This window comes from Equus caballus, chromosome 24 (genome assembly GCF_041296265.1).
Source record: "Equus caballus isolate H_3958 breed thoroughbred chromosome 24, TB-T2T, whole genome shotgun sequence".
Taxonomy (NCBI): Eukaryota; Metazoa; Chordata; class Mammalia; order Perissodactyla; family Equidae; genus Equus; species Equus caballus.
The window spans coordinates 28540270-28553987 of NC_091707.1; the positions used below are offsets into that span (position 1 = coordinate 28540270).

A 13718-nucleotide genomic window follows, 5' to 3' on the forward strand; every position below is an offset into this window, starting at 1 on the left:
CTCTGAAATGTCATGATCTAGTGGCCTAGGAATTGCAAGCCTAGCCCCAAATGACACATATTTGCCAGCAAGGAAAGAACTGCCAAGGAACAAGGAGGCAAGGCAGTAGGGAGAATCTACCAATGGGTGTTAACCACACGCAACATGAACTTGACTTGGGCCTGCCTTCTAGAGCAGTGGTTCTCAAACTTTAAAGAGCAGCACAAATCACTTGGGGACCTTGCAAAAAGCAGACTCTGAATCAAAAGGTCTGGGGGGGCGGGGCCTGAGTTCTTCATTTCTAACCACCCCCCAGGTGATGCCAGTGCTGCTGGTCTGTGGACCACATGCTGGCGAAGCAAGGTTCCAGAGCAGCGCTGCCCAACGGAACTTTCTGTGACGATGGACATGTTCTGTATCTGAGCTGTCCAAAACGGTGGCCACCAGCCGCATGGGGCTGTTGAACACTTGAAATGTGGCTAGTGTAAACGAGGAGCCGAATTTTTAGTTTTACTTAAATTTGACTGGTTTAAATTTAAATTGGCATATGTGGTTAGGGACTGCTGAAGTGGAAAGCACAATTCTAGAGCAGTGGTTCTCAAACTGAAGCCACATCAGAACCACCTGGAGGGCTCGTTAAAAACACAGATCAGGGGGCCCGCCCCGTGGCCCAGCGGTTAGGTTCGCGCGCTCCGCTGCAGCGGCCCAGGGTTTCGCTGGTTCGGATCCTGGGTGCGGACATGGCACCACTCATCAGGGCATGTTGAGGCAGCGTCCCACATGCCACAACTAGAAGGACCAGCAACTAGGATATACAACTATGTTCCAGGGGGGATTTGGGGAGATAAAGCAAAAAACAAACAAACAAACAAAAAAACACAGATCACAGGGTCCCATCCCCAGAATGTCTGATGCCGATCCTGCTGGCCCAGGACTACCCTTGGAGAACCTCCAGGCCATGCACCATCCCAGCTGGGGTAAGCTTTAGGGTTAGGACAAGAGTCCCTCATCTTTTCTCTGGGCAGTGAGCCTCAAGTTCACCCCGAGTGCCCGCAGGACCCACCCAGTCCAGACGAGTTCTGAGCTTTCTCCCCGCAGGGCTTACACAAGGGTGTAGAGGGTAGTGATTCAAATGGCTGGCACTGGAAGACTCCAGAGGGGCCCTTTTGTCAAAGAATATCTTTCCCACTGATTCTCAAGAAGCGACAACATACTAGTTACCAGCATTTGCTATACAGCCAGACTGACTGAGTCCAAGCCCAGTTCTGCCCAACATTAGCTGTGTGACCTTGGGCAAGTCACTTAAATCCAGTGCCTCAATTTTATCACCTGTAAAATGGGAATGATAGCTGTACCTGCCTCATGGAGATCTTGTGAGGATTAAGTGCTTCAGATAGGCGGCTGCACCGTGTAAGGGCTTAGCAAGCATCAGCTGTCACTTCTCCTGCAGTCTCAGCAGTAGCAAATGTTGCCTTTGCCCATGGATTTTGCTCACCCTGCTGGTTCTCTTCAACCAAGCAGATGTTCCTGGGAGGCACACTCCCTGCTCTACTATTTTTCTGAGGGCTCAGGAGGCCTCCAAGGTCCCCTGGGGCCTCCCTGTAGGATATCCAAGGGCAGAAGAAAGGTGACAAGGCAGGAGAACTCTCAGCAGCTTGCCACCCTCTTCATCCCCACTTCCTGGTGCAGAGTGGGAGCCAGCACAGCCAGTTGGCCTGCTCAGCACCTCTGCATTGATACATGCCCAGAGTGGGGAATAGACTTCTCTAAATCTAGTCCTGCAGCTAACCTCTGTGCAGCTGTCTGCAGGGCCAGGGAGGCAGGAAAGGAGATCGGGGCATTTTTCTGAGCCTTCTCAGAGAAAGCCATCTGTTGAGGATGAAGCAATGCTAATGCACACCCTCCTCTCTCCTTCCTGCTCCAATCTGTTCCTACAGGGAGCCCATCAGCACTCCCCCAGATTGGGCTTATCCCAGGCCTTCTTCCTCACTCCCATGTGGCCAGAGCAGAGACGGCTGCCCGGCCCAGAATTCCTGCCAGGCGCCACGTGGTGCAGTACCACAGCACCCCAGGACAGTGCTTCTCCCACAACCTCGCCCACTTGGTTCTCTGCTAAAGATGCTACTGTAGAACTTAAGTCTCACCAGGACAGAAACACACTCTCTTTTCCCCAAGAAATATGTACAAATTTTAAAGCATTCTGTCATTTTAGTTATCATTTAGGAAGTCTTAAAATTTCAAAGATGATATCAGGTGTCAATTTTATTGCCAAACATTTGGTGAACAAGGTAATCCCTTCCCCTCCCCCAAACCTAGACAATTTCACATTCCTGGAGAACCATAATTCCACGGTCCCTTCCTTGGAATGGCTGGGGGATTGCCACACAGCAAGGGACACGCACAACCGCAAAGGGCTGCCATCCAAGCCTGGTCCACTAGGACCACCTGGCTGAAGTCCAACTACCCCATCCCTTCCTTTACCACCCTCCCAAGTTCAGAATCACAGTATCCACAAATTGAGTGCTATGTGCCAGGGACTGCGCTGCTGCCCAAGCAGTAACTCATTTCACAAGTCCCCACCAAGTAGGATTTACTGTCCCCATTTTACAGATGGCAAGAGGGGCGTGTGGAACAGTAGGTAATAGTTTGAATAAGTCAAGACGCTTGCTCCTTTGCCAAATGCTTTGCCTTGAAGCCTAACCACATGGACTTGATTTTCAAAACTTTGTAGATATCAGTCATTCTGTCACACTGAAATGTTCCGAATGTCAACATTTTGGCATCCAAATTCCATTTCCCAGTCAGTCTCTCACACTACGTAGGCAGAAGGAGAAATGTAGTGGCAGCATGAAAACCCTCTGTCATCCACGTGGCTCAATGACGGATTTGGGAAACATGGACACCACACTTACAGGCCAGAGCCTGGAGCAGACTTGGGGCTGGAGGTAGGTGCAATCAATGGACCCCCACCAAGGGGCAGCTCAATTTTCCCAGCACTTATCCTTCCCTGGAAGAATCAGATGGCTAGTTTCCTTCCCTCTGTTAGAATGCTGATGCTGGGATCAGTAGGAGCGTGTGTGTGTGTGCACGTATGTGTACGTGTGTTTGTGTATGCACATGCACACTCAAAGAAGGAGTAGATCTGGATCATCTTTTTGACAATCCCGTGAATTGTGCAAGCATCTGACACAAAAACATGCCGTCAGTACTATACTGGTGGAGAGGAAGACAGGCAGGAAGACTTCAAAATCACTTTGGACTAGGTTTTTGTGCTCACGTAGGACATGACAGTGTTTCATGAATCAGGAAGTAACAATACTGCAAACAGTGAAGACCAGTGTTCCTCTGAGAAAAACCACCCTCCCCTTCTATACCCTACCAACTCCACCCTCTGTCCCAGCCCTAACCTAGGTGAAGCCCAAGTGGCAGCAGAGACAGTATGAAGGGCTGGGGCGTGTGGGGGTCTGCACGGGGCTGTGAGGAGGCGCATGTAGAGAGAGCACCAGAAATCCATGGAGCAGAGCACATATGTGAGCAGACGAAGCGCTCTTTTGTCCAGAGTCATGTAACTAAAGCATGTGATCAGGAGTAATACTGCAGGTTCTGCCTCAGACACCCAAAGCCAAAGTGTCACATATAAGGCCTGAACAACATTTCCAGAACTGAGAGTTATCTGCCAGGTTCCTGAAAGTCCCTTTCCAGATGTGTCAAGAAATGCCAGCTTTCCTTATGCTCCTCTGCCGAACGTCTCTCTGGGATGTGCAGGGTGGAGATGGAGTCATACGGTGGAGAAAAGGCAAGTCCACATAGCCACCTGTGGGTGACCTCCACCACCTGGATGTCTTAAGAAGTGGGATATTCTGATTCACTAAACTTTCTCATCGAGTTAGGATCGATCACAAATCTCTTTTTGTTGGGGCTTTAAAACTGGGAATGCTTCAGAAATGAGTTTCTTGTCTCAGCAAGAACAGTCAAATGATGGAGTGGGTACCCTGTTTTGGTGATCTGGGACTCTGCACAGCCTGAGGCTCAGTTCTCTAGGTCAACAATCATTATTGACGCTGCATCCATTAAAGGCAGGACAAATAATGCCCTTGGAGGTAATTAATCTCTCTCTCTCTCTTTTTACGGTAATTTAAAGCTGATTAAGTACATGACCTTATGAGTTTGACCTGATTAGTCAAGACTCCTCCAAGGGAAAGAGAACAACATGATTAGATGATGGTTGGTTGGAGGATGGCGTGTGCCCAGGAACCTGAAAAGTCTTGAAGTTTGTGCTTGAAGGACCATCAGGTCTGCATGTGCATGGAAACCAGCGTGGGAAGGTAGTTAAGCCCAGTGGGGAAATAAAGGCATCTGCTCATGACATTGCAGCATAACTGGTCCCCAGGGTCAATGATCAGAGAGACTCCGTCTTCCCAGGACCAAGAGCAGTGCCTGGCACAGAGCAGACACTCAATACAAATTTGTCAAATGAATCAAGGCCTGCCCACCCGATCTATTCTATACAGATTCCCTCTGGTTACCATTCACTTGTCCATCATCCATCCGTCGTCTACCCCTTTCTCCATTCAGTATTCATGTGCTTACCATATGGCAGGGGCTAAATCATGGACTACCGAGGATTCAATGGTAAAAAAGATAGAGCCCCTTATGTAGAGTTGGTCACCCCTCTGTTTCCATGGACTTTTTGAAGGAGAAGGAACGATAAGAGGTGAGCTTCACAGAATGGCCCGAACACAAACTGCATTCACATACGCCTTCACGACCTCACAGACTCTTCACCTTTGGCGAATCCTGCTTACTGCTCCCACTGAAGACTCAGTTTGTGTGCTTCCAAAAGGAAACTTCCATCTTCCAGTTCAGGTGTGCTGTAGGCATTGGTCATGGCCTGAGCAGGACACGGGGCTAGCTTCACCGACGATTCCCCCTGAAACGGTTTTGTTCTGCTTGTTTCCTTGGTAATGAATCAAACTAAAGTTCTTCCAACGCTTCCCATGCCTCCTCACCCCACTTCACCTTCTCCCTTCTCTGAGCAAGAGCAGGTTCCAAGAGGGCAAACGTGAATGCCTGTGGCCATTTCAAGACTGCAATCTCCTGGACGGTAAGAAAACTTCCAGCCTGGTGCGCAGATTCCAGGTACTTGTGAGAATGTTCACATCAGGAGAAGCAAGCCTTTCTCCATCTGTGATCCCCACTGCCCCCACCCCTCTAATTTTCTCTTGCTGCATTTCGGAATGAGAAACACTTCCTCTCTGGCATCACTTCAAAGAGAAGAATATAAATAAAAGGGCCAACAAAGGATTCTAGAAATTGCTCCTCCTCAAAAAGCAACATGACCAATTATCCTAGAACTTAGAGATGGGTCTATATTCTAGAGGATGATCTGAAATTTGGAGGAACCAGTCTTTACCAGGTTTCGCTTCTGTTTTTGTTTCAATTCCACTTAGCTACATGGATTTTTTAAAGAATCCAAAAGTTTTTGACTTTACATAGTGCTGTTCTCTAAGCGCAAACCTCTAATTTGGTGACGTTCAGACTTGAATCTTTGCATCACATCTGACCCTATGATCTGCAATGTGCTTTTCAAGGGCATTCCTTTCTGCACTAGGTCACGACAGTACGTTACACTCTCTAGACAGTACAGTCACAGGGTCCTTTCTGTTTATACCGATTGCACCGGCAGTTCCAAAGTCAGGGAACTGGGAGCACCACTTTGATTCTGACTCATCCTCACACTGTTGGTGTGAGAGGGAGGGCGGAGACCACGATCGCCTTTCTACAGGGGGCGGAAACCAAGGTCCAGAGAGGTGATCCACCCAAAGTCACTCAGGAAGTCAGAAAACAAACCGAACAGAGAACCAGGGAAGGTCACCTATGTACCTACAGCACCTTATCCAAAACGCCAGATTGTGTCCCTCTCAAATGAATGCATATACTTTGGAGGTCAGTAGTTTTAGGCAGAACTTTCTATTCAGGCTTCAAAAGCCCTGTAGCAAATCAGGAACCACAAGATAAGAACCAGGACCACATTAACTTTTCAGTGAAATGCCCCTGACTCACAGACAATGACAATTACTACAGATCACTGACAACCTGGTTACTGACCAGGGAAAAATTCACCCATTCAAGAAACAAACCCTGGCACAGCTCCTTCCCGGTTTTGCAACCTCTGCAGTGTGACACCTAAGCACTGTTTCCTTCTACACGCTATGCTTGTACCTGCTGGCATGTGATTGGGGAGCAGGGGTGCTGATGGAGTGGATGTGTGTGTATTACCAAACATTTTAGGAACAATTCTGCCCAGCAGAATATACATGAAATACGTCTCGTATAGTAGTTGTCTACCCTGATTCTCTTTTTTTTTTTTTTGGTAACCTTTATTTCCTGATCCTGGTTTAATGTAAAAAGTAATGTCTTACTTCCACCTTCCCTGCTGAAGGCAGAGTCACTGGGTGGATATGGCTGGGGGCTGATTTTGGCTTCACGGAAGGGGAGCACTCTAAGGGCTAAAGTTGCCTGAAGACAACCGAACAGGACTTTTGGGACCAGGGAGTGACCTGGCCTTGTAAGTCTTTCCCCCTAGAGGCTAAATGACCATCTGTTCATGAAGCACCGACACTTCCAATGCTAAGAATCCTTATTCCCAGAAATAGCCTAGGCCAACAGCAGCCCTCCTGCCTCCCAACTCCAGGTCAAGAAAGGCACAAAGAAGACCAGCAAATAATACTGAGGTGGTGCTTTGGATCCAGGAGACCTCAAGGTACCAGAAGAGTACTGATGGCCCCATCTGGCTAACGGGGAAGGTGAGGCATGGAGAGACCAATTAAATCCTTTCAGTCATCGGTGAGAGGGAACCAGGCATTTAAGGGGGAGACTCCCTTTTTCGTCACATGGGGGAGGGGAGGAGGAGAAGCCACACTACCAACAATAACGAGCACAACTCTCAACAGCAAAGAGGCCATTCCAGCTCTTGAGCCACCACAGGAAATGGCCCCGGGAGCGGTGGTGACGATTCCTTCACAGAGGGAATCCTGCACTCCAAACTCTCTGGGGCCCACCCTCAGGACGGCATCCAGGGTGGATAACTAGGCAGGCTTGGCCCGGGCAGGCACATCAGGTAGCTCTGCTTCTTAAGGCATGGCTGCTGCCTGCGAGGAGTGGGCTCCACACCGGAAGGTGGGTGTCAGACACCACTGCCCCTGAAACTACCCTGTAAGAAAGTGTGACCCGGTGGAACACTGCTGCCTCAGGGACCCACCTCCCCCCGGGCTGGGGCCTTCCACTAAAGCTAAACAGCACCACCAAACCCACCGGTTTCTTGGGTCACTTGGGAGAATAAGGAGGGAGAAAAAAATACAAATTGATCAGTATTTGCGTATGATTGTCTAACTAGAACACCTAGGAACGAACGAAAAACTACCAGAACTAAGACAAGAATTTGTTCACGTGGCAGACTAAAAGTCAACCGCACAAAGATCAACAGCTTTTCGGGTCACTTGTGGCCTAACACCTTGGGAGGGTTGTACTTTTCTGCAAGCCCTCCAAGCCTTGTGCAACTTGCCCTATTTTAAGAGCCCGAGGCAAGCCGGGGATATGCCTCCTTAGCTGCAGTGACCACAGTCGGAGACACCAAGGTGGGAAAGGCGACTGGGGTGACCGTTGCAGAAGGGGACAATCACCGCTGCACTCTCTAGCCTCCGGGGGCCCTCCCCCCACTCCCGACCCAGCCCCTTTCTCCCAGCTCTTTTCTATTCCAACCCAAAAGACACAGAGGGGAGCTTGGTAAGGGCCAGTGCGAGAGCCACCAAGGGGGGATGTGGTCAGATTGTGCTACGTCTTCTACAAAGTCAGTTTTTAAAAACAAAGGCGGCGGACTGACAGGTCTGGCACATCCATCCTTTCAACGCCTCATTGGTTAGAAGCCTGGCGGGCCACGGTGCTGGGCCGGGGGACTCCCACAGTCTGGGCAAAGTGGCCAAGGGACGCGCCCGGGCTGAGCGTGGCTGTCTGGCCAGCGCAGGGCTGCGGTCATTTGCGGTCCAGGCTGGCGTGCAGCTGGGCCTCGCGCACCATGCGGTCGAAGGAGCGCGTGTTGGTCTCCTCTCGCACCTTCTCACGCACGTGGAAAGAGGCCCGGGCTGTGGAGCGTGCGCTCTCCAGCGCGCTACGTCGCTCCCGCGACAGCTGCTCGCTGCGCTCCAGCTTGCGCCCGATGGCTTGGAGCAGCTCCTGCCGGCGGCAGTCTTCGTCCCTCTCCACCTTCTCCTTGTTGGCGCGCTGGGTCCGCTCCTTCTCCAACCGGCTCTGGCCCACGCGCCGTGCCTTCTGCTGCACCGCCTCCTCGGCCGCCTGCGCCGCGTGCTGCAGCCGCCGCTCCCCTGCCCGGGCTAGCGCCTCCAGGTGTGCCTGATGCTCCCGCTCTTTGCGCTCGGCAGCCTCCTTGGCCCGCCGGCCCTGCAGCTCCTCCCGCCGGGCCCGCTCGCGCAGCTCCCGGGTGCGCTGCTCCACCAACTGCTCGTAGTTCTCCTGCGCGCGGCCCAAACTGGCCTCCAGGGAGCTCCGCAGGCCCTCTCGCTCCTCGTGCTCCTGCCGGGCCCGGCCTTGCAGCAGCGCCTCGTGGCGCGCCCGCTCGGCCCGGCTCAGCTCCCGCTTCTCCCGCTGTAGCTGGCCCTCCTGCCGCTGCTTGGCGCGGGCTGCGCGCTGGGCGCGCTCCCTGCGGACCTGCTCCGCGCGCTCCCGCCCTTCCTGCAGGCCCTCCTCCCGCTGCTTCAGGTTCTGCTCCTGCTGCAACTTGCGCAGCCGGTCCTCCCGGGCCGCGCGCTCCGCCCGCTCGCGCCGCAGCAGGCCCTGGCGCTCGGCCAGCTCCCGCCGCCGCTCCTCGCTGCGCTCGCACTGCCGCTGCCGCCGCCGCGCCGCCTCGCGCTCCTCGCGGCCCCGGCGGCCGCGCCGCTCCTCCACCTGCGCGGCCCAGGCCCGGCGGCCCTGCTCCAGGGCGCGCTGCTTCTCGCGCTCCTCGCGCTCCCGCCGCTGTTCGGCGCGCACACGCTGCTGCTCCCACTGGCCGTGGGCTGCGGCGCGCTGCTCCAGCAACAGGCGCTCCTCCTGGTGCCGCGCCAGCATCAGCGCCGCGATCTTGCGGTCGCGCTCGGGCACCCCGCGCAGGCCCCGCTCGGCGCGTACTTGGCGCACGATGCGCTCCACGTGCTGAGCCGTCTGCGGCGAGTGGCTCAGGTCTCCGAGGCTGAAGCTGCGGCCGGTGAGCGGAACCAGGGCCAGGGCGGACGGGCGGCCCAGAGGGTTGAGGGCGGAGGACGCGGACCCCGCCGGGCAGCTGTTCCTGGCCGGGGCCCGCGGCGGCCAGCGCAGCTCCCGCAGGCTCTCCCCGCTGTAGGACGACGATGACGCGCCGGACTCGGAGCTGAGGGCGCCCTCGCGCCGGCGGGACAGCGAGTCTAGCGAATGGCTCTTCCTACCCGCCCGCGAAGCCGCGGGCGGAGGTTGGGTCCGGGCCGGAGAAGGACTGGAGGAGGCCTTGCGGGCGGCACGCGGCGCGGGCGAGGCCGGCAGACTGGCGCTGCTGCAGCTGCTGCTGCTGCCCGCGCTGGGGGCCGGGGCCGCGGCGGCCGCGGGGCCCAGCGGCGTGAAGAGGCGCCGCTTCTCCTCGCGCACGATGCGCTCGCGCTCGGCCCGGCACTGCTGCAGCTTGGCGCGCCGCTCCGCCTCGTAGGCCTCGTACAGACCCGTGGCCACTCGCATGGAGCGGCCGGGGGCCTCGCGCACCAGGTCCGCCAGGGCCCGTGGCAGCAGCTCCACCGGCTTGACCGCGCAGCGGGCGCAGGCCTCTAGCGAGCGGGGGCTGGTCAGCACGTAGCGACTGCCCTCGGCCTCCGGACAGTCGAAGTTGAAGAGATCGAGGTGTAGCAGCGGGGACTGCTCCCGCCGCCCGCCTTCTGCTGCGCACGGGACTTCACCCTTGCGGGGCACCGCCGCAGAGGCCGAGGCCGAGGCCGAAGAGGCCGCAGGCTGCTGGGCGCCTTGGGCGTCAGGGGGCACAGACGCGCCGGCTCCGTCCCCACCCGAGCCTCCGGGCTCAGCTCCCGCCTTCTCCTCTTCAGGCACGGGGTCCACCATGGCTGGGCCCTGTCCTTTTGTGGAGTCTCTGCGGATGACAAGGGAGAGACATCGAAGAATACATTTCAGAACAGTTCCCCTCTCCCCATTCATATTCACCCCCCTCCCAACTTAATCCGCTTTGGGATTAGGCTCAGAGGCCCGGTGGAACGTAAATCTTAATACCGATGCCCTGAAAACCCAGGCGGGGTGGGGGGGGGGGGGTGGACTGGTGCACAGAGAGCAGCCTCAATCTCCCCGAGCCCCGGAGTGCGGGGTGGAGGCCTGCGGCCAGCTGCCCTGGCGCCTGTCCCGCTAGATGCATCTCCTGCCCGCTGGAGTTAAGATGAAAAGATCGAGGTGTAGGCAGTAGCCGACCAGGGAGGCGCTGGAGGATTCCCGGGAGGATTAGCGTATTTGTTTGTAGCTTAGGCGGGCGACCGGGGATGCAGCTTTGCAGGAACAAAAAAGGAAGAGGCCTCTTCATCCCCAAAGTGCATTGCTGCAGGGACCCCATTCGCCTAGGGAAGAAGTTTGTCGTTGATTTCTCCCTGCTAAAGGAGCCCCAGGCGCGGGGGCCACGGGCAATGGAAAGGCTGAGAGAAATGCCTTAATCCCAAAAGACCTCTCAGGGAGGGGTGATCGATTCTTGCTCCTGCCTCTTGGGCAGGGCTTGCTAGGAGCTGTGCCCGCCTTTCCCCCTGCCCCCCACTGGGTGTTTGCTGGGACAGAGAAGGCGCCTGTGTCCTCCCAGATTCACCCGATCCCCTCCAAGTCTGAATGTGCTAAAGGCACCAACCACCCCGGTCTAGACTCGGACACCTGCCCGCAGATGCCCTCCGAGTCCCCCCACCGTATTCCAGCGAGGGGGGCTTCTAGGGCTCAGCTAGCCCGGGAGCTCCCGGGTCCCCTGGGCAGTTCACTTACCGCGGGTCCCAGGCTCGGGCTCCGCGCCGAGGGCTTTTGTTCGCAGCTCGCCGCTGTCTCTTGCGCCTCTTCAGTCCCTGCGCTGGCGGGGTCGGGTTACTGCCGGCTGCAGCTGCGATAGGAGCCCCAGCTGCCACCGCAGCCACCGCCAGCGTCTCTCCATGGGGCCCGCACACACCCTAGACGCTACCTACACGCGAGAGGGGGAGTGCGACAAGGTCTCCCTAAAATAACGCAGCTCTGCTCCCTTCCCTCACGCTGATTCTTAAAAAAGGATGCCGGGTTCCATCGCTGCTGCATCCATCGCCGCCTCTCCACCGCAGGTCTTTCGACGCCCCGGGCGCCTCCTGGTGGACGCTCAAGGGTGTTAGCTAGTTTACTTAACGACGAGCTCAAAAAAAAAAAAAAAAGATGTGTATTCACCTATTCTTTCAGGACTTTAACTGGGTAGAATGAAGGAATAAGTTGGCTTGTTTCTCAAGGGGACCCAGAGAAGCAAATAAATTTGACAGTGAATAATTGGGTAAAAATATGGCTCCTGATCCAAACTATGATTTTATTTTTGAGGAAAAACTAAGAACATTTAGATGGGTTTGAGGCAGGCAGAAGATGTGTGACTAGTGTGTAATGCAACATTTTAGGACTTCCTGGTTCCAGATAACACAAATTAAAGCCAGTGAGTGCCATTCAATGAGTGTTATTTTGAGACACCGCCTCCCCACCTTTTTTCCCTCTTGAGTGGTAGTGGGCACAGCAGACAGATGGGAGAAGTACTTGAGGGAGGTTGTGGGAGGGTGGAGAGACATAATATTAGAGAGCATGGTGAACAATGTTGTTAATGACCTTGAGATTGTCAGATACGGACTGAAGAGCAAGTGAAAGGCTCAAAACAGGGAAATGATGCGATTTGGTTTGTATTTTAGGACTCTAACTCGGGCAACAATGGGGTGAGGGCTTTAGGGTGGCCAAGAGGAGGCAGGAAGCTGAGTTAGCTGGACACTGCAGTTACCCAAGGCAGAAAGGACTCGGACCTGAGAGGGAATAACAGTAGGAAGAGGGGACCTGGTGGTAGGGAGGGGTGTACAGATTCCTGAAGTGGGGAGTAAAAGAAGCAATACTCAGAGATGGCTTGGCTCTGGGGTGTGAGGGACAGGGAAAGGTGAAGGATGACTTCCTGGAGCAGTGGGGTGGCTGGGTGTACCACAAACTGAGCGTGTGGATCCAAGAGGGAGGATTAGGCGGTGTGGAGGGCCAGGGAAGGATGGGCTCCTTTTTGGACCACCTGAGTTTGAGGTGGAGCTGCTCAGCAGGTGGCTGGTAAAGTTAGAAGTCGGAACTGGAGCTGGAGTTTAGGGCATCATCACCATAGGCAAGCTTCCTAAAACCAATGGTGTGAGTGAAATCACCCAGGGAGGGCAGGTGGAGCCATGAGCTGGGCAGGCAGGGCAGTGATGGGGCTGCTAAGGGATAAGGAGTCCATGAAGGGGACCGATAAGGACAGGCAGGAAAGCGTGGTCTTCTGGAAGCTAAGGGTAGAGCGCTTCAGAAAGAGGGTATGCCCCCACTGTGTGGCCACAGAGGTCCAGAAAGATTTCACCTTCTTTTTCTTTAAGTGATTCTTGTTTTATTTGTTTTAGAATCTTTTCCAAATCTATCATTTCATAATTCAAATAAATGTTTGGGGGAAAAAACGACCTCCTGATACACAGCAGCTGTGCTTCCACATCAATAATATCAAATCAAATACCCACTGAAACTGGCAGTGAGAGGGTCTTTGGTGACATCAGCCAGATGCCAAACCGCAGGAGGCTGAGGTGCGATAGGAGTGAGAAATGTGAGAGTTGCTGACTCATTTGACATTTGGATGAGTGTTGAAGACTGTGAAGGGTTTGAGGTTTTATCCTACATACATGCTAACAGGTTAGTCTGCCACAGTTTCACAGATGCTGGCAGAAGACACGAGACTCCTGGGCCAGAAATAAAGGACTTTGTTACTCTTGTTGCAGCAGGCAGCATGAGGTTCACGTTTTTGTGGGCTCCTCTTCCTCCTCACGTCCTGCAGGGCAATGGAGAGGTGAGCCCAGGTAGATACTGCACATATAAGGGGTTTGTGTCACAACTGAGCAACCCCGAACTTAGTGAACCCTAATCTTATAAAAGGGGCTGCTAGGAAACCTGCTCAACCTTTGCCCCAGAGGGTGGCATTGTCTTTATTATCCTGAACAAAAAACAAATCTTCCCTCTGACCTGGAGGGAGATTATCTTCCAAGGATGTTCCTTGAAAAACAGTCCAGAATAAAAGCCTTTAGAAGACATGTAGAAGTGCCGTGGAGCATTGCTGTCAATAGAGAAAAGGAGCAACTGGTCAGATGGCTAGTGAGAAGCGGGGCTGGCTCTGTCTGATCCTGAAGTGCATCCCATGCATTGGATTTCCACACCACACTGGAATCTGGAGCTTGGAGTTTGGCATCTGGAGAGATGTGGATTCAGATGGAGATAAGTGGAGTGGACAGGCTAACCTCTCCAAACCTTGGTTTTCTCCTCTTTACATAGAACCCCATTAAATTGCCTACCTCAAAGATTAATAGTATCTGCTATGTAAATGTCACCTTTGTCTTAAATAGGGAGAATAATAGCTACCTTCCAGGGTTGTGGTCAGAACTGGAAAGACAATATGCAAAGTACCTAGACCAGTGCAT

The 13718-nt window shown here is 54.1% G+C and overlaps 1 protein-coding gene across 1 annotated transcript; it reads right to left on the reverse strand.

Moving 5' to 3' along the window:
• Positions 1–2214: 2214 nt before the first annotated feature.
• Positions 2215–11361, reverse strand: CCDC177 (coiled-coil domain containing 177). The gene is made up of 2 exons (XM_023627991.2): positions 11020–11361; positions 2215–10141 (listed from the first exon to the last, which is right to left on the reverse strand). Exon 2 carries the CDS (start codon positions 10111–10113, stop codon positions 8011–8013), a length of 2103 nt encoding a protein of 700 aa, XP_023483759.1. The 5' UTR covers positions 10114–10141; positions 11020–11361; the 3' UTR covers positions 2215–8010.
• Positions 11362–13718: the final 2357 nt, after the last annotated feature.

What these genes read in the sequence shown, in the direction of transcription:
- CCDC177 (XM_023627991.2), bottom strand. Translation starts at nt 10,113, where the DNA reads ATGGTGGACCCCGTGCCTGAAGAGGAGAAGGCGGGAGCTGAGCCCGGA.